General features: G+C 39.5%; 1 protein-coding gene across 3 annotated transcripts in view; it reads right to left on the minus strand.

Moving 5' to 3' along the window:
* Nucleotides 1-21,804, minus strand: part of prr16 (proline rich 16) — a 674,479-nt gene that overhangs the window by 185,422 nt on the left and 467,253 nt on the right. For all 3 annotated transcript variants that reach the window (XM_051929980.1, XM_051929981.1, XM_028805997.2), the window contains exon 2: nucleotides 15,200-16,101. In XM_051929980.1, the coding sequence (XP_051785940.1) occupies nucleotides 15,349-16,101 (753 nt within the window). In that variant the 3' untranslated portion in view covers nucleotides 15,200-15,348. The remainder of the gene's footprint in view (nucleotides 1-15,199; nucleotides 16,102-21,804) is intronic.

Genomic DNA, 21,804 nt, shown 5'->3' on the forward strand with positions numbered 1-21,804 from the left:
TAAATAAAAATAGAAAAATAAAAGTAGAAAAGTACACATACATATACAGTCATACACGGAGCTGCTGAAAAGGCTGCCACTCACGGCGGCGCCGGATGCTTTAATATGTTATTGCAATCCGCAGCGGGAGCGTTTCTATAAACTTAATTTAAACTTACGTTTTACACCGTGCTTTGTTTCCCTTATGAACATGCTTGTATGCTTAACTCGCTCCGTTCTCAATTGTTTAATAAATTTTTTGGTCTTCGCTGTTTGTGGCTGTTCCTCCATTTCCCCCTACTTCGTTCTTTTATCTCGCGAATATGTTATTGCAATCCTTAACGGGAGCGTTTCAATAAACTGATTGAAAATAGTTTTGCATTTACCTTTTTAGTAAAAGGCGAGCTTTTAAGCCTGAGAAATCACCGCGTAAATGCACACGTTTAATTGGACATGTGTTAATATGTATGGTTACACAGTATTAAAAGACAGTGAACAACGTCAGTTACCTTTGTTCCCGCGTTTGATAAAAGGTGAGCTTTTAAGCCTGACAAATCACCCCGTAAATGCACACGTTTAATTGCACATGTGTTAATATGTATGCTTACACAGTATTAAAAGACAGTCAAAAATTAACGTCATTTACCTTCGTTCCCGCGTGTGACTCGTGCTGTAAATCTCTTCCTTGTTTTTAGTTCACGTGATTACGTAGGAGCCGTGATGACGCGATACGTGACTCCGCCTCCTCCATTACAGTGTATGGACAAAAAATATGTTCCAGTTATGACCATTATGCTTTGAATTTCGAAATGAAACCTGCCTAACTTTTGTAAGTAAACTGTAAGGAATGAGCCTGCCAAATTTCAGCCTTCCACCTACACGGGAAGTTGGAGAATTAGTGATGAGTCAGTCAGTGAGTGAGTGAGTGAGTCAGTCAGTCAGTGGAGATCCACAAAGGGAGAAAAAACGAATCACGTATCATAACATAGTTTTATTCCTGAGCTTTCAACCCCTATCAGGGGTCTTCATCAGAGGATAATGCTTAGACTTACAAGAATCAAAGGCAATATATAGCAACACATTCAGTATTGGGGGGGGGATGGGGGGGATGGGGGGGTGGGTGGCGGTGACTAAGTCCCCCCCCCTTGATCATACTGACTTAGTCATCGCCACCCACCCCCCCCCAATACTGAATGTGTTGCTATATATTGCCTTTGATTCTTGTAAGTCTAAGCATTATCCTCTGATGGCAGCCAAGCACTTTTTTTCCAACCTAGAAGACATCTCTTGAGATCCGTTTAATCGCCTTGTTGATTGCATGTCTTCCAAGGTAGTTTCAATACACATTTCCTGCACCAAGTCATCTCCCCTTTTATGAGTGACTGTGTTAGTGGCCGTACTTCATACAGGTCTTTGAATGCACTGAATACTTGTAACTGGTGTCGTCCGTCGGCTACTTTCGACAGGGAATGGAAGCAATTGTCGAGTAACAAAAATTATTTGTAAGTGATTTCGCATTGAAGAAATAGTAAAAACTTGATCACTTGGGTCAATACCTAAAGAAATACACACAGCAAATGCAATTGAGAATACACCAGAATCTGTATGATTTAATTGTTGCTGTGCGTCTTCATAAACTATGGAAGGTTTGTAAGGAAACAAAGCATGAAGGAAACAAAGCTGCTCTTCGGTGAGGTTGAATTTTTTATCAGCGTTTAAACTCTCATAGACATGAATTACAGCACCATCATAATAGGTACACACCCAGTGAGTCACTCGTTCAGTAGCTGCAGAAGGTAATATTTGAATATGTTTTGCATTTTGTGGAATGGGCATTATAGGCTTAATATTTACAGATTTTATGGACTCCACTTTACTGGGAACAGCTGAGTCTGTGGATCACGGGACGAGACCTACGAACATTTCTTTGTACCTAGCGATCTAGCACCTCGGGATGATCTGTCTCCATGATTATATTCGCTATGCTGATCTGCTCCTGTTTCATCTTACAGTACTCTACGACCGGGAACTGATCTGACGTTCATACTAACCTGGCTTATGGCTTATGGCTCTGGGGCGATCACGCCTGAAATTACCAAGCGTTACTGTTTATGGCTGTGTATTGGAACATCCAAATCCTGCATCCTCCTCCTGCTGTGCTTTCTGCTGCTTGCTATTGCCGCTCACCTACGCTACCACACCCGCCTGTCCTACCGCCTCCGTTGTGCTGTGCTGCTTCTACACTGCTATCAGCTAAGTATCACTCACTATTTTAGCGCTTTGAGTACTGAGAAAAGCGCTATATAAATGTAATGTATTATTATTATTTACTATTAATAATAATTAATAATAATAATTAATTAATAAAAACACTAAAGTACAAAAATGAAGTAGAAAGTAACACTAAACCACAACACTGCCAGGAACACCGGCACACCGCATCTACTAAACACTAAGAAACACTAAGTAGAAACACTAAAGGAAAAAATACTATTCAGTAAGCACCGCGTCTACTAAACAGTAAATCAGTAAAGGAGAAAGGACTAAACACTATGGAAAAAGAACGGCAAGACCGCGTCAGCTGCAGATCTCAGCTTGGAGCGAAATGAAGTGAATGAAATCAGGTGAATGGGAGGGGAGATGATCACGTGACTCCCCCACCTGCCTTAACTCTCCATCCCTCCACAAACACAGTCTCTCGGATCCCAACTCTCCTTTCGCACACCGCGTCTACTAAACACTAAGAAACACTAAGTAGAAACACTAAAGGAAAAAATACTATTCAGTTAGCACCGCATCTACTAAACAGTAAATCAGTAAAGGAGAAAGGACTAAACACTATGGAAAAAGAACGGCAAGACCGCGTCAGCTGCGGAGCTCAACTCGGAGCGAAATGAAGTGAATGAAATGAGGTGAATGAAATGAGGTGAATGGGAGGGGAGATGATCACATGACTCCAACACCCGCCTTAACTGTCCATCCCTCCACAAACACACAAACACAGTCTCTCGGATCCCAACTCTCCTTTATATATATATAGATGAATGGTACAATAAAATATATCTCCCCATGTCAAAAAACAAAGAAGCTGATTGTGGATTCCAGAAATATTTCAGGGGTTTAGCATGTATTGAGCTAAGTAGGGCTGCCATGGAAAAATTGAGTAATTTTAAGTTGTTAGGGGTTCATATCACTTGGGATTACGTATGGTTTATCAACACCACATCTTTTGCTATTTAGGCTCTGTGACAAAGGATCTGCATTGGTATCCGGAAGGTTGCCGGTTAAAATCCCATTACTGCCAGAAGGGATCTTACTCTGTTAGGTCCTTAATCTGAAAAAAAAAAAATTGTTCCGCTGTACAATGGCTGACCCTGCATCCCAAAGGTCATGCGAAAAGACAAGTTCCCCTCAGAGACTAACAAATGTATATCAAATTGAACATACAAAAATATTTTAAAAATTCAAGAAGGCTCCAAAGAACTTTACCGTTCTGGTAAGGGTGAGAAATGTCTAATCTTCTCCATGGAACTCAATAATTCAATAACTGAACATGGAAAGCATACTCTCTAGCTGTATTATAGTTAAGCATGGCAGCTACACTGTGGCAGACTACAAAGTCCTGTCACGAGAGGTTAAAGCATCCTAGTTCTTCTCTGCAGCAATGCTCACAACCCATACAGACTACTTTTTGATAAGAGTTGGCTAAAGAAGACAATTTCAACTGTGACCGACCCTCACACTATAGTAGCAAGAAATCAAGAAAGTAATATCATAGCATTCTTTGCCATTTCAGCCGACTCTCAAACACTTCTCAATCATATTCATTTCCTAAATTCTATAGAACTGTCTGATTGGCATGTGACCATACGCACATAGAAGGAAGGAGAGGTAGTCTGTAGCCAGCATTATTATATAGGCAAGTGAAAATAATTGAAAGGTGATTTAAAGCACTGCCAAATACTATTGGTTAAAATGAGAAGAAGGTGAAGAAAGAAGAGTTGTGTTTTACATAAATTGTTGAAAAAAATGTCTACATCTCATAGACAGTCAATATGATTACTAATAGTATTACAGTGTGAGAGCAGCACTTTATTATTACACAAATCACTGTTGGCCCAAAACAGTTTATTTTTATATGTTTGTTTAATATGTGTCATTAAAAATAACAGAAATCATACTCTTGGCCCTCAAAATACACCTGGCTACCTTCACAGATCTGGCATAATCATAGCTCATAATTCAGATTGTAGCATACATGCAGCTTTTAAAAATTATGGCACGATTCAAGGATTCAAGTACAGTCATTGGTTTTATTTGATTTTTATTCTGATGTATGGAATAGTTTTTGACATTAATGCTTCTGCATGTGAAATGTTTATAAGTTTTTAGGATGCTGATAAAAGCTGTTGCTAGTCAATACATACATAATTAATATGTTTATTATAATAGATAGCTGGTTGAATACAAGAAGTGTGCTGTTGTGGAGGAACTTTGGTATTTTGTGGTGAGTGGTGGTGAAAGAGAAGACACACAGGATTTTTACAGGTAACCTCATGTGCGTTTTTATTTTCTTCTCCTAGACTCCTTTTCATAATCCCTCTTGTAAAAACCACAGGAGACTCAGCCAAAGTAGAAAATCTGCAGGATCCCTGTAATCTTTTCTTACTCTAGCCTCACTGACTGCTCCTGATCTCTATCTGCCAACCAAACTGTTTTCTTTTTCCAGGTCTCTCTGCACTTCTTCAAATCCTTCCACTCAGAATTATACACTGCCCCGTTTATTCACCTACTGACATTATTTATGGACACTGTGTTGAAGTGCCTGCATTATTACATAGCTAGCATGCTACACTATGAAAACAATACATTTTGTATGTTTATGTTTTAAAACTGAGCTTTTTTTAACTGAATGACTTAAATCTTTAAAGAAGTTGTACTGCACAGGTGCATACATACTTTTTATCAGACTCCTGCTTTTTGACAAAATATCGATTTGTTTTTATAGTCTGTGGTTGCTTGAATTTGTTAAATATATTTAAAATATGGAGTCAGTAGACTGCATATGGAGTTAAATCAAGGATCGGCATTTCCCTTGCCTGGGAAAGGGTACCCGGGGCCCCACCCTGAAGCCAGGCCCAGGGGAGGGGCTCACTGGCGAGCGACTGGTGGCTGGACCTTCGACCACGGGGCCCAGCCTGAAGGAGCAACGTGGTTCTGCTCTCTTGTGGGCCCACCACCTGCAAGAGAGGCCATAAGGGTTGGGTGCTGATATGGGTTGTAGCTGAAGGCGGGAACTCTGACGTTCTGACCCTCGGTTGCCGAAACTGGCTTTTGGGACATGGAATGCTACCTCTCTGGCTTACGCGACAAACAGCAGTTCAGATTACCCAGCCTTCTTGGAGTCCCTGGAAGAGGCGCAGCTCCTGGGGACTCTATCGTCCTGCTGGGAGACTTACGCTCACGACAGCAACGACAGTGAAACCTGGAGAGGTGTGATTGGGAGGAACGACCTCCCTGATCTAAACTCGAGTGGTGTTCAATTGTTGGACTTCTGTGCTGGCCATGGATTGTCCATAACGAACACCATGTTCGAGCATAAGGGTGTCCATAAGTGCACTTGGTGCCAGGATGCCCAAGGTCGCAGCTCAATGAACGACTTTGTAATCATGTCATCAGATCTGCAATCTTATGTCTTGGACACTCGGGTTAAGAGAAGGGCTGAGCTGTCAACTGATCACCACCTGGTGGTAAGTTGGATCAGATGGTGGGAGAGGCTGCCGGACAGACCAGGCAGACCCAAACGAATAATGGGGGTCTGCTGGGAACGTCTGGCGGAGGAACCGGTCAGAAAGATCTTTAACTGCCACCTCCGGCAGAACTTCAACCTCATTCCAAGGGAAGTGAAGGACATTGAGTCTGAATGGGCCATGTTCCGAGCCTCCGTTGTCGATACAGCAGAACGGAGCTGTGGCCGCAAGGTTGTTGGTGCCTCTTGTGGCGGCAATCCACAAACCCGGTGGTGGACACCTAAGGTTCGAGGGGCCGTCAAGCTGAAGAACGAGTCCTATCGGGTCTGGTTGACCAGTGGGACTCCAGAGGCAGCTGAGAGGTACCGGCGGGCTAAGCGTGTGGTGGCATCGGCTGTTGCAGAGGCAAAAACTCGGCATGAAAGGAGTTTGGGGAAGCCATGGAAAGTGACTTTCGGTCGGCACCGAGAAGGTTCCAGCAAACCGTCAGGAGCCTCAGTAGGGGAAAATGGTGCTCCACCAACACTGTGTACAGTGGAGAGGGGGCCCTACTGACTTCAACTGCAGACGTTATTGACCGGTGGAAGGAATACTTCGAGGATCTTCTCAGTCCCACCAGCATGTCTTCCTTAGTGGAAGCAGAGCTGGAGGACTCCGGGGGGGCGCCCGTCTATAACAGGGGCTGAGGTCGCCGAGGTAGTTAAAAAGCTCAGAGGTGGCAGGGCCCCTGGGGTGGACGAGGTTCACCCTGGGTTCCTCAAGGCTCTGGATGTTGTGGGGCTGTCCTGGTTGACACGTCTCAGCAACATCGCATGGACATCGGGGGCAGTGCCTCTGGATTGGCAAACTGGGGTGGTGGTTCCCCTTTTTAAGAGGGTGACCGGAGGATGTGCTCCAACTATTGGGGGATCACACTCCTCAGCCTCCCCGGTAAGGTCTATTCAGGGGTGCTGGAGAAGAGAGTTCGGTCGATTGTAGAATCTCGGATTCAAGAGGAACAATGCGGATTCCGTCCCGGCCGTGGAACACTGGACCAGCTCTACACCCTGGCCAGGATCCTGGAGGGGGCATGGGAGTTTGCCCTACCAGTCCACATGTGTTTTGTGGATTTGGAGAAGACATTCGACCATGTCCCTCGAAGCATCCTGTGGGGTGTGCTCCGAGAGTACAGGGTACAAGGCTCATTGTTACAAGCCATTCAGTCCCTGTACAGGAGCTTGGTCTGCATTGCCGGTAATAAGTCGGACATTGTTTCCTGTTGTGTTTGGACTCCGCCAAGGCTGCCCTTTGTCATATGGTTATATGGACAGTTATATGGACAGAATTTCTAGACGCAGCCAAGGAGTGGAGGGGGTCTTGTTCGGGGACCTCGTAATCTCGTCTCTGCTATTTGCTTCATCGGACAGTGACCTCCAGCTCTCACTGGAGCGGTTCACAGCCGAGTGCGAAGCAGCGGGGATGAGAGTCAGCACCTCTAAATCCGAGCCCATGGTTCTCAGCCAGAAAAGGGTGGAATGCTCTCTCCGGGTTGGGATCACAGTACTGCCTCAAGTGGAGGAGTTCAAGTATCTCGGGGTCTTGTTCACGAGTGACGGAAGAATGGAGCGGGAGGTTGACAGACGGTTTGTCGTGGTGAAGAGAGAGCTGAGCCAAAAGGCGAGGCTGTCGATTAACCAGTCGATGTACATTCCTATCGTCACCTATGGCCACAAGCTTTGGGTAGTGACCGAAAGAGCAAGATCGCGGATACAAGCGGCCGAAATGAGTTTTCTCCGCACAGTGGCTGGACTTTCCCTTAGAGATAGGGTGAGGAGTTCAGTTATTTGGGAGAGACTTGGAGTAGAGTTGCTGCTCCTCTGCATTGAGAGGAGTCGGTTGAGGTGGTTCGGGCATCTGGTTAGGATGCCCCCTGGACGCCTCCCTGGGGGGGGGGGGTTCCGGGCATGCCCCACTGGGAGAAGGCCACGGGGCAGACCCAGGACATGCTGGAGGGATTATATCTCCCAGCTGGCCTTGGAGCGCTTCGGGGTCCTCCCAGAGGAGCTGGAGAAGGTGGCCGGGGAGAGGGAGGTCTGGGCCTCCCTGCTTAGGCTGCTGCCCCAGCAACCCGACCTCAGATAAGCGGTGGATAATGAATGGATGGATACTTAAAATACTTTTAGGAAACATACAATTTTCACAGCTGTACATTTGGTTTTTTATTATGTTATCTAGACACTTTCTACATGTTCTTACTGTTTAATTCATTTGATGATTACAATGCATTTTACAGTTTTTATCATATTGTTTAATAAATACATAATTATTTTGTTTGCATGTATAATTTTGTTCTCTATTCCTTTATGCCGAAAAACTTTTTTGAAATGCTTTGATTCAGTCAATGGCAAATGAACATTTATTTGCAATTAAGACTGACAACAAACACTTGCCAAAATGATGCAGACACATCACTTAATTAGCTCAAAAGGTGTCTCTGTATATTACATGCTCCACCTGTTACACTGCAAACTTCTTATTTATTTACCAGTCTTTAAAATGCAATGAACTTGGGATACATGAGTAAAAATAGCATTTTTTTTTTTACTGACAGCTCATGTTGCCAAGACTCTGCTCTTTCAGCACAGTGATTTTCCTCTTGTTAAGTCTACTTATGTTTAAAGCTTGGCTGATTTGTGTTTTGGAAAGCATTGGTTATGCACTGTTACAGGTCCACATATAAAAAGGATTTAAATTACTGAAAGAAATAGAAGAACTGTATTGTACTTTGAACCAATAGGTGACAAGCTAGACATTAACTGTTAACTTTATTGAGTCTGAATAGGAAATTAGTCATATGCATAACAACCAAATACCAAAAATGCAGCAGAAAATAAAAGATAAAAATATTCAGTAATATAATGGCTTATATATCTATGTCTTTAATATGTATCAGCAGAATACTAATTGCAGAAGATACAAATAAGCTTTTGTATTCCTGGATTATATTGTTTGTAAAAATGATGAAACAAAATATATAGTGTGGATTTGATATAGCTTTGTTAGGACATTGTCTACACAGTTCCACAGATATTCCAATGCCACAATGACTCTGCGTGCTGCTTTAGTAATGTGTTTCGCTTTAACTTTATCTGAAGCGTGCATGTTTCCAAAAACAAAAATGAGACCAAACAACAGAACTCTCTTCACAGTAGATAAATAGAATGATTCTACAATACAGCAATTAATAGTTATTTAGTTTGAATAAGAAACTGCAAAAAAAGTGTGCCAAGTGCCTGATTTAGCAAAGCTGTCAGTGTGCAAAGTACTTAATGAGCATCAATTAGAGGTGGAGAAAGGAGAACACCTGAGACGACAAGCTGAGGATGGAGAAGCTGTGAGAAGAGCACAGAACAGGAAGCTGCTCATTTGCAATGTTTTCACAGACACGGCCGACCCAATAATGAATGCAAATACAAGACTAAACAGTCTGTTTTCTTTGTCATGTGTACACATCTGCTGTCAAACCATGTATGTGATTCAATATTTGTGGTTACGCTTGTATGTGATTCAGTATGTGTGACAGCATTTAAATATAGCTGTAATCAAATAATATTTTTCCCTGAAAGGCACTTCATTCATGGCCAACTAGCATGTTGCATCAGTCTTTCTGTTGTCACAAAATAAAGCCACTGTTTATTCTTGCATTTGTATACACTGTCGGGTCTTCTGAATCAAGGAAAATATTGAATGAGAGACCTTGTAGTGCTGGCTGTGTACTGTGTATAACAAGTTCAGTGAAAAAAATTACAATGCCAATTTCAAGTGATTTAATAGTTGTTTTAACCTAACTGAAATAACTGGGCACTGAAAGTTTTCAGATTTTCCTATTATTTTCTGTAGTGAAACAATTACACAATTTCAATGATTATTTTCTACTTGTCTGCTGACAGCAATTCGAGGTGGAAACAATGTTCTGTAATGTTGATAACAGTGGGAAAGGATATGTCGAGATGAAAAGGATATGCAAATGCAGATAAGTGCGAACTGGAGGAGAGAATCAAAGATTTATATCTGGGAATCAACATTCAATAGTATTGCCTGTGATTGTAATAGCAGGTCTAATGTGTAAAAAAAAAAAGAGCAACATCCATGTTTTCTGAATTGAATTGGGAATTTGCAGTAAAGCAGTTTAGGAAAAGTCAAGGAAGGATAGGAGCATGACATGCTCAGTAATGAAATGATTAAAAAATATAAACACCCAATGTGGCACTTCTAGTGTTAAATGTTTCCTGCTGGAACTAACTCCTGGTCCCTGGCTTGAATGATAACCATGACCACAAAAACTCCATTGAACTCCTGGAGATTTCCATTAAGACCCCATGTCTCCCCAACTCTGACACTGCTGGTTATCCCTGCAATCCTGAACTCCTATCTAGAAAATAAAGGTTAGAGTATAAAGAGGCCCGTTAAATTTATACCAGTGTTAAATTTTATACCAGCCAAAACATATCCCTGCTCCCAACCATCATCTCTGCAATAATTAATTTAAGGCCACAATCCATTATTTATTATATTGGCAGTACATTTTTAACATTGACATCCCTTCTGGGAAATGGTAATAATAACAGCCCCGACCATGTCTAGGTTTACAATGTATAAACAGTGAATAATAATTGAAATCACATAACAGTGACATTTATTTTATTACTGAATTACATTTTTTAATTAGACAATTAATTAAATTTGAACTAAATAAAAGATTTACTGAATACACATGCAGTACCTAAAAACTATATTTATTATTGTCTTTTGAGGAAAATGTGTACTAATTTAAAAGTAAAAAATAACAGAGTAACTTCTGTTTTTATTCACCTTTAACTAAAAACTGAACAAGAAAGAAAAGCTTTTCTTTTTAAGTCACAAGCTAATTTATTTTGCACTTTCTATAAAAATAAATTAAATCAGAAGCACAGAGTCTAACCCAATAGAAGGGGCACATACTGTACTAAAGAATAAAGAAAGCAATTATTACAATGCAAGCAACTGCAGAATATTAACTGAATAGCCTAGAATGGTTTATTAAAATGTTGTTTAGTGTACAGCTATAATAGTGTTCGTGCATAATATGTGATTTTTGTAATACAACTAACACTTACAGCTCTCCTTGTCCACTGTGTGCTTTGTATCTTATTCAGACACAGACAGGCGGACACGTTGTACTCACCCAACACACGTTTATTGAACATTATTTACAGTGCACATGAACCCCAAAAGTCCCCAAAGTCCTTGCCAACACAATGCCTTATCTCTTCAGGCCACCTCCTTGTGTCTCCTCCCAGACCTTGTCCTTCCTTCTCTCCCGACTCCAGCCATCGTATGAAGGGAGGCGGCCCCTTTTATACTCCCCTGGATGTGCTCCAGGTATGATCCGGCAATCTTCCACCGACACGCCCCAGTGTGGCGGAAGTGCCGGCTGCATCCCTGGCAGCACTCTGGGTGTCCCTGCTCCTCTTCCCCCCAGCTCTTCTGGGTGTGGCGGAAGTGCTGAGGTCCAGGGCTCCAAAGGCATCCGGGCGCCCCCTGGTGGTGACCACGGGCCCCTACAGGGTTGAGCTTCAAAGCTCTGTACCTGTGGTCCCCATAGCAACCAGTGTGGTCGCCCCCATGTGGTCTGAGGCGGGTGTAAGCCCTCTTCCGGTCCTCCGGGCTTCCCGGCCGGGTCGCCCCTCCCAGCCACCTGCGACAATATAAAATTGTTACTCATGGGCGACGGAAGACTCCTTTAAGGGCTGGGGAAAGGTATGCAATATTCCGCCGAGATGAGAGGTGGGGGCTATCTCTGACTTTGTCCTGTTGATCTTCTTCCCTCACAGCTCTGAGAAGCCGCCCAGTAAGGGCACTTAACCCCGCCCCTTCCGTAAGTTTTGCTATAAAAGAAGTACCAAATAAGAAAAAGGTGTCTTTTGCCGGAAGACCCAAACGAGCCTCATGGCGGAGCACGTGTCTCTTAAAAGTCCTTTAAGAAAGAGGAATCCCTGATCGGGATGGCACATTGGTGCGGTTTTTCCTTATTTTTTCATTTTTGTTTGTTTCGTCTCATGAAGATTAAAAGGGACGACCTGGTTGGTGTCCCAACATTTCAACTGTTTCCAGTGTGTCCTTCCACTGCCCAACCACAATTTCTATATATATGTATATATATGTATGTGTGTGTATTGTACAGTACATTCATGCATTTAATTATGTATATTCTAATACGTTCCCTCTCCACTCTTAGATAGATAGATAGATAGATCTCATCTAAAATAACCATTCATATCCACAAGTAAATATCAACCTCACCAGTCAAGTAAAGAACTATAAGCATCTCTTTTTCAACCATGTACTGTTGTAGCTTTACAGAATTAAAATGCAATCAAGCAGTAGAGTTAATCAGAATAAACAGGAACAAGAAAAAAATCTGAAAAATGTTAGGAGTTAGAAGTTTACTCTTTTAATATAATTTCAAATGCTTGAAGCAAAGGGAGAAATTTGGATTATGCTAATACCTGGGATGCTATAGGCTCCATGAGACAGTCCCTTTTTCCAATGTGATATATGATGTTTGGTTATTTCAATAGTCTTGTTGCCACAAGGTGTAACTGTCACACTTTTATTTAAAATCATATTTACTTGGACAACTAGTGTATTTTGTGCATTGCTGTTTTCTGAAAACTACTTTTTTTAGCGAAGACTCTAAGTTAGGAGTCTTTTCTTTAAATATTTATTAGTAAATTACAAAATCTGTTATTACAAATTACACTGTAATAGTAGCTTCTAACCTCTCCCCCCATATTTTTCTTAATTTTCCCATTTCCTTTGAATATGAATAATTTACTGCAAAGTAGAAAGGCATCTAAGCTAATTACAAAGGTTTCTAAAAATGATCAACATATGCAGATATGTAGAAGTACACTTTAAAAAAAAAAGTCATTAAAACAATTTCATATTTTGACTTCAATAAAAATGGAGCAACACATTTTAAAGCACACTATTCTTATTACAAATATAGAGAGTAAGACTTTAGCTCAACAAATACACAAAAGGGAAGTTTAGAACACATTGCAGAGATAAACAATGCAGTTAGTGCTGAATTTAGAGAACACAAAGAAATAAAAAAACATATTTAATGAATAGCATATGTCTTTACAAACATTTAAATGTAAAGGGATAGCATCATTTCAGTATTTTCTTTGATAAAACTGAAATAGCAAGACTTCACACACATGCATAAAGGAGATGGCCAAACCAAAGTGGGAAAACTGCAGGTCCAAAAAACTACAGTATGACTGAAATTTTATACAAAGGTATTAAGTTAATTAGCTCCATTAATATTAGACAGGTTTAAGCACATCAGAATAGATAACATTTTACCAAAAACAGTATGCCTGGTGTTAATTACTGTTTTTCTAAAGAAAAAGAATAAAGACTTTTTTCAATGTGCATTTTACAAACCAATCTTATTACTGAACAACAATGTTAAGATCTTATTAGCTGAAAGATTAGAGTAAAGGGTCTCTTTTATAACATCATATAATTATACACGATTTACAAAAGTCAGAACTCTATGTTAATGATGCCAATCCATTACCGTAAGCAAATATAACCAGAAAATGGTGAGAAAAATAAAAATGGATGTCGTAATACAAGCAGAGTCAGGGAAGCCAGGGAAGACAAAATAAAACTGATTGTCAAGACCAAAATGCAAATCAACCTCATATTTGAAAGGTAGGTACCAAAAGTTCGTAAATGTTCCTTGTATTTCTTACTCCTAAGTAATTCTGACTGGATACCCAATTCAGTGTGCCATCATCTTAAATAGGTGAAAAATGATGACTAAATGCTTCAGCTGACTTTTGTGTTACATTACTAGCAATCAACTACATAGTCACAGCTATGCAGAGATGGTCACAAAATGGTGGCACCTTCAAAGAAAGATCTACTCAAAATGGCAATGTGGTGTCTAGACTGACTCACAAAAGGCAGTAAGAGAAAAAATGAGAAGTGACTGGAAGATGCCTAGACAAGGAATGGGTCAATGTCCATTTGGGAGTCAAATTGATATTTCATCAAAACCAATAACACAATCAATAATTTGGGGCCAAAAATAAGGGCAAAAGATATATTAGCCAGAAAGTGAAGAAAATAAAGCTTTTTAATGTGTGTTCTTCCAGGCTTAGACACTCAAAACTGATGAGAATAACCTTTAACCTTCACATGGATGATTTTAAAAGCAGCCACACTTCATAGAATTCCAGGAAGGATTTTCACAGAGACAGTCATAACAATAGTTTAAAATGGCAGTGTTCATCATAATAAAACATAAAGAATTTATGAAATTTTTACCAAAGTAAGATTATAGAGATTATAGAAGCAAGCTGAACGTGATGAAGCCACACCTGTTAGGTTAGCCATAGAACAGACATTTTGATCAAACTCCACTATGCATGGTTTTCTGTGTGCCCTGCTCACAACTAATACGCTAACTTTGACCAATTTCATAACAATCCAGTAATTATTCCATTAAAATTCATTAGCAATATACAGTAGGACATTTTAAGACCATCACGCTTTTCTCAGCAGTTCTCATGCATGATAATAATATTTCTCAGCCTTTCTTCAATCTACATGGCATTTTATTTATGAAAGTTACTAGATATCCAGACCTTTGCATACTAAGTTATAGAAAATCTGTATGCAAAGCCTGAACACCTACTTTTGAACTATTATCTTCCAGCAACACACTACTTATTTTATTTACTACTTATTTTTAAGATAGAAATGTAGTCAAATGAAACTTTCCCAACATTTTAATCTCCATTCAATACCTCTGCTTGAATCTATTCTAGAAAGTGATGAGGCGAATGTATACCTTGTTTCTAGACTGTTATCAGTTTAATAGTTTTAGGCAATGATGGGAATGGGGCATTTTCATCAGAATCTTAGATAAGGAATTGGAATTCAGTCATCGACAAGATAATGTTCTTCAGTTTGGGTAATTACTTCAAATTTACATATTGCACACACCTATCTTAACTAAATTCAGATTAGAATTCTAATCATATTTTATTATTTGGAGTTCAAAATGCCTGCTCAAAAGCAGAATTACATATAGACTTACCAGTCAGCAACAATTAAATACATTAAAGCACTCAAGTGGCAGCATGAAGAATATTATTGTGTGATAGCAAGGATAAATTAGAAGCACATGATTCATAACAAAGCCACTGAAACAAATCTGTTGCACTCATCAGGTTCCTTACATTACAATTTATATTCTCTATGTTATCCTTTATTTACAATATAATATACAGCACTGTATCTCATTTCTTCAATGATAATTGAAATTTTGCAAGAAAAAAAAAACAAAATTGTACAATATTGAAACTGAATGTACATTAAAAATTACAAATTTATTGATCACTTTCAGAACAAAAGTGAGAGCTACCTACCATGTTTTTGTCTTCTTCTACAGTCCATTGAGGATCTCTGTGTTTTTGGTGGACTGGGAAGGGGGTGGGGATGTTTTGCCTTTATTCCTGAAGTAGAAAGTGCTCAATACATTTTTCAAAAGTATAAATCAGTTTACAAGAGGCATATATCAGACAGTGGTAGTTGTTGATTTTCTCAGGATAGTTTTTTGTGGTTTAGGAGCAGCAGATGGAGGCACAGCTGTAGGAGTTAGAGGAGGGAAGCTATGACTGACACATATACCCATTCCACCATTTTCCCGCGAAGGTAGAGGAGGTGGCGGTGGAGGACAGTGATGAAGAGGTTTTAGCTTTGCATGAAGGGTTTCTGTGTGTAAATGCACATCCCGGTTTTTTATATCGTATCGGACATCACAGTCTGGACAGTAGCCATGATATTGTACCTGTTCACTAAATCTGACTCGTTCACGAGTGACCTGTGGGCATCTGTCCTTGTCAGGTTTATGTGGAGTAGGTTGCATGGGCACTTTATCCACCATATTTTGGGAAATGCAACATATATCTCCGTTTGGTATTTTTTTTTGTATTCCTTGTAAACCTCCATTTCGAAGAAGTGTGCCATTGGTTTTCACAGGCTTCACAGCTGGCAGGGTTTTACTGGGATTGTCACATCTTATTGGAGTGAGCCTTGGAGGTGGAGGAGGTGGGTATGGTTTCTTCAGCACTGTAAGAATTGCTGGAGGAGCTGATGGAGGTTTGATTAGTGTAACTTCTGTGTGAAGTTTAATCTTCTCTAAACTGGATGCCGTAGTGGTGGTGGTAGTACTACTGGAACTGCTGTTAAGTGTGTCTGTCTTGGAGCTGTCTGTCATTTCCTCTTCAAGCTGCAGATCAGAAGTAAGTGAATCTATCTGGTCCACTACCTGTATAAAACACAGTAGAAGAATTGGTGTCAAAGAAAGTCAAAGGAGTTTTTATGGTATAATTATTTTCTACTGTCTATAAATATTTTAAAATACAGGAAACATAAACATTAAGATGTACTGAATGCAAAAGAAAGTTGTTCCGATAAAGTTTTTAAATATTAATATTTAGGCTGAAGCCAGATATGTTGAAACTTTAGCCTGGAAAAAGACACATTTGTTATTGACATTATATGTTACTTTATATTTGGGAAGAAAAACAATACTGCCACCTTACCCAGCCTTCTAGAATAGCTGTATCTGTTAATATGTTTTGGTAAGTTACAAATTTAAGCTGGTTCTAAATATTATAATTAATAATATATAATAAAAGGTTAATTTTATTCTGGTCTTTGGTTCCTCGGTGTCTGCAAGTTATGATTTTAGCCATTTCTTTCCCGTACCGAATTGCTTGATTAATTCTAAATGCTGCAGACATAAAAAAATTTTACACTACATCCTAGGCATCATGACCCTTCAGGACTAGAAATCTAATAACCTTGCAGCATAATGTATACAGTAATGTGTTAAAAGCTTGTATATTTTCTATAATGCTTATGTGAGTGGAAATTTCTTTTTTTTCATAGAAATATATCTTTAAATACTGGAATTCATAACACCTTTATTCATAAAAGCTCAGATATGTTTAGTGCAGTGAGGATCAAAACTGTCAGTACAATATACATTTGTAATAAAAACATCTCAGATTTTTCAGTCTCCTTATTCCACAGAGTATCACAATAACTCAATGACCTTGGTTAACCAGGCTACCTTATCCTCAGTACTTTCTTCTAACAATAGGAATTGGGAATTCCAAAAAACATAATCGCTGTGTTATGTCCCAGGTATTCTTCCAGTTGACTGTCTCTAATGTAACTACTGTGGGAGATTACAAGAGGTAATTAAATGTCCAGATCCACTTAAAAGTTAATCTCAATTCACAAAAGTTGTGGTTGTACTTTGAGGTCCTCACATATTGCAGAGCTTCTCACCCTGTTGTAGACAATGAGCTCAGGAAACCAAATCAGAAGTCTCATTTTGAAAGATTGTTCTGTAGACTTAATTACTCCTTTATCAAAATGGCCCACAAAACTCTGCCGCTACACTGATTTGTCGATCAATGTCATGATCCCCTCCTCTCTCACTCATGAATAAGACTCCAGGATACTTGAACTCCTTTACTTAGAGCAATTCCTCACCCTTTCCTGAAGAAAAGAAGCCAATCTTTTCTTGTAGAGGGTCATGATTTCTCCCAGAAATAGAAAGGCTAGTCTCATCACACCAGTGTTACACTTAGCAGTGATTCATTTGTACACTAGCGATTACTGTCTGATGAGGCTAAGAAGTCAACATCATCTGCAAAAAGTATTGCTACGATTATTAGGTTTCTGAACTGGGAACTCTGGATACTCTCCAATCCAGTCCTTGACTGCAGCTTAATATCCTGTCCAAGGAAATCACAAATTGGGTAAGAGACAACATACACACTTCAAACCCCACACTGAACTGAATCAATTTAATAGCAAGTATACCAACACAACACTTTCATACCAAATGAAGGGGCTGAATAGGACACATTTGTAGCTAGGAACTTTATACTTTTGTACCACCTTCCCTAAGATACTGCAAATCCACAAAATATTTCTAGAGAGAGTTTAAAAAAATACCATAACTCCTCAAATATACAGTACACTATTTTAGTATGCAATGTGTATTGTTCCTTGTGTATTTGAGGTTCAACTATCCAACAAAGTACTCCAGCATATCCAGAAAAGTGTGATACCTTGGTAAATGGAACAAATCTTTACCTTCTCACCTTTATTCAACTGATTTTTGCAATTCCCTTATGTACTTTTTTAATGAAAAAATCCAGAAGATACACCAGTCTCTCGGTACGGTTTCCTCCAGTACTTCATTTGAATTTCATCCACCTACTCACTAATTTTCCTCTTTACAGCTTCCTACTTTCTCAGAAATCTCAGATTTCGTCTGTAAGTCTAAGCTATCCACCTGTCAACTGGATCCCCTCACCACAGTTCTGGTTAAAGCCTGCCTCCCCTCTCTGGTCCCCCTTATTTCTGCTATAATTCACTCCTCTCTCACCACTGGAACTGTTCCTTCATCTTTTAAAACTGCTGCAATAACTCCAATTCTGGAAAAACCTGGTTCAGATCCTACTAATTTCAGTAATTTTCGTCCTATTTCTAATCTACCCTTTATTTCCAAAATTCTTGAAAAAATAGTGGCTATTCAACGTCATTCTCATTTATCTCAAAATAATTTGTATGAACAGTTCCAGTCTGGTTTCCGCCCCCTCCAAAGTACAGAAACGGCACTTATCAAAATTACTAATGATCTCCTTATGGTAGCTGATTCTGGTTTAAACACTATTCTCATCCTTCTTGATCTGAGTGCGGCATTTGACACTATTTGTCACACTACTCTTCTTAATAGATTGTCTTCGATTGGCATTACCCACACTCCACTAGATTGGTTTAGATCCTTTCTCTTAGACCGCACTCAGTTCGTTCAGCTTAAAACTTTTACATCCCAACCCACTGCTGTTACTTCAGGTGTGCCCCAGGGCTCTGTCCTGGGACCTCTTCTTTTCATTATTTACCTCCTTCCCCTCAGCAATATCTTTCATAAATATAACTGTAACCTGGGTCAGGTTTCAAAAGGAATATATATAACTGCGAGTTTTGTGTAAATAAAGTTTATTGAAGTTGAGGAGATATACGTAGGTGTCCTCGGATTGGCCAGAGAAAAAAAAAGACCGCGTTGCAATATAGTTTTTGGAGGGTGAAGGTATGAAAAGGAGAAGAGGGGAGTGTGAGAGAGGAAGAGAAGAAAAGAGAGTTCAGGTAAAACGCCTAAACGAGCAGAGAAAGAGAGTTTCAGGCAAAATGCCTAGACGAAACGAAAGAAAGAGAGTCGCATTTGAGGCAGCACGCCAAAGCAAGACGGACAGAAAGAGAATAGAGAGTCGCAGTTGAAGCAAAACGCCGAAACAAGACGGAGAAAGAACTAAAAGGAGTCACGGTTGAGGCAGCACGCTGAAACAAGACAGAAAGAACGAGAAAGTCGGAGTTGAGGCAGCATGCCGAAACAAGACGAACAGAACGAAAGAAAAAAGAGAGGTGCTATTGAGGCAAAACGCCGAAACAAGACAGAGAGAAAGAAAGAGGGTGTTAAATGTAGCAAACGGCTAAAACACAAAGAAGAGTTGGTTGATAAAGGGAAAGACGGCAGGCAGGACACAAGACAGAAATGGTGATCAGTGAGTAAAGAGGGTGTTTGAGAAAGAGGGAGAAGGAGGAATATACAAAACCAAGGTCGGTGTTTTTTTTTTGTTTATTTGTTTTAAAGTGGCTTGAGTAAACTTTCAAGTGAAGGGACCAGTTTCTGTTTTTTTTTTTTTGTTTGGCCACTACGCACCCGAGCTACATTTGGGGCCCCCAACAGAGTGAGTAATATTCATTGACTGTGGAAAATAAGTCCGGGTGAGCTCACCAATAGTTTCGGACCCATTGTATATAGGCCTATATATATATATATATATATATGGTTCTAAATACGTTATTGTTTGTGTTTTATGTATAGTGTATATAGTTGTAATTTATCAATTTAGAAAACCTGTTCACGTTTCAATTTATTAAACAGAGTTTTTGTTTATATATTTGAGTAACTGATTTGATTATTGATTATAAGGCTGAAGGTGGGCGATAGTGTACCTTCCCACAATAGAGGTGGCGACACCATTATAAAAGAGCTCAGGACCTTGCATACCGATAACGGAAGGGTGGTGCAAGGGGGTTACATAACATTAGCATCCACTGTTACACTGATGACACCCAGCTCTATCTCACTAGCAAACCAACTTTTTCCTTTCCACCTTCCTTGCTTATTGATTGCATAGCAGAAATTAAATCCTGGTTTTACATCATTACTAGAACCCCCTCTATTCACCATATCACTCTTGTCTTGCAGCAGCTTCATTGGCTTCCAGTTAAGTTCTGCATTGAATTCAAAATCCATCCATCCATTTTCCAACCCGCTGAATCCGAACACAGGGTCACGGGGGTCTGCTGGAGCCAATCCCAGCCAACACAGGGCACAAGGCAGGAACCAATGCCGGGCAGGGTGCCAGCCCACCGCAGGTGAATTCAAAATTCTTCTGTTAACTTTTAAGGCTATCCATAACCTTGCCCGTCCATATCTGTCTGACCTCCTCCATGTTGCCATTCCCTCCAGAACCCTTAGATCCTCTTCTTCCATTCACTTGACTGTGCCCTTCATACGTTTTACCACCATGGGGAGATGAGCATTCAGTTGCTCTGCTTTCCAGCTCTGGAACTTATTACCTTCCGAGCTTAGAAACACTGATTCATTCTCACTTTTCAGACTTCAACTTAAAACTCATTTGTTTGAGACTGCTTTTTCTCTTTGACTATAATTGCTCTGTCTGATTTAAAATTTTGTATTTTTAGTTTTGTTTATAATGTGTGTTTTATCTATTGTTTGGTGTCCTTTAGTGCTTAGAAAGGAGCCTACGAATAAATAAAATGTATTATATTATTATTATTATTACATCCTCTTGTTCAACATGGACGTATTTGGTGTAGTAATAATCACTTGATAAATATTTGACAGTAACATTAAATTATACAAGTATTTGTATATTGAAAAAGTATAAATTCAGTTATCCTTTATATTCTTGTACGTTAAAGTCCAGATTAGCCAATGGGTGTATGAATGTGTGTGTAAATGGGCATTGCCATAGACTGACACACTGTCGATGGGCATTTCCGGCCATGTGCCCATTGTCACTGTTATAGATTGTACGCCGTCTGATGCTAAGATGGTTTAAGAAGATTTGAGGATATTATGTCACTGTATATTTCTTGTTTTCATAAGATACCAGCCAAAGATGTTTACAACCTTTATCATTGTCTGTCTTCTGCTGTTTGCCCATGTGCACAGACTCTGAGCACCTTTAGCATGCAAATCTTCTAGGAGAGAAATACTCAGAAGAACTAAATGTACAAGGGTACAATATACTGAGATGAGAGCTAATGCAACTTGTAAAAAGTTTCTGTATCTGTTTTTGAACTTCAGGAAAACATTCAACATAATAACTAATGATTTTAGAAAGTAGCAGCTCTCTAACACAAATATACATAATTTATACACAGGTATTATTTCTTATGTAAATGTTCATTTGATTAAGATTCGTACACAATAGCAAACCTGAAAAGCATGTCACAGCAAAACTGAAGACCATGTTTGAAGAATTATGGTTGCTCAGTGAACAAATACTGTATGACAAAAGAAGAGGAACAGTTTCAATTTAGTATTTACTTTATGTAGTTTGTGAAGTTTGATTTAGTTGCAGACTAGAAAATATTGAAATTAAATTTATCATGTATTTTTAAATATTTGGTCAACCTAATTGTTTTAACTTGTTATTTGTAATGGGTTGAGAAGATGTCACAGGCATCATCAATTCTGTACTGTTTAATATTGGTATTATAGGATATGGCTTCCAGTGTGTTCAGAAACTCATTTTTCCCCACTGGTTGTAAACAGACTATTCATTTCAGACTATTCAAAAGTAAATGTAGTAACTGCCTTTGAAAAGTAGGGATAAGTCTGTGTTGAACA

The sequence above is a fragment of the Erpetoichthys calabaricus genome, chromosome 7 (genome assembly GCF_900747795.2).
Source record: "Erpetoichthys calabaricus chromosome 7, fErpCal1.3, whole genome shotgun sequence".
Taxonomy (NCBI): Eukaryota; Metazoa; Chordata; class Cladistia; order Polypteriformes; family Polypteridae; genus Erpetoichthys; species Erpetoichthys calabaricus.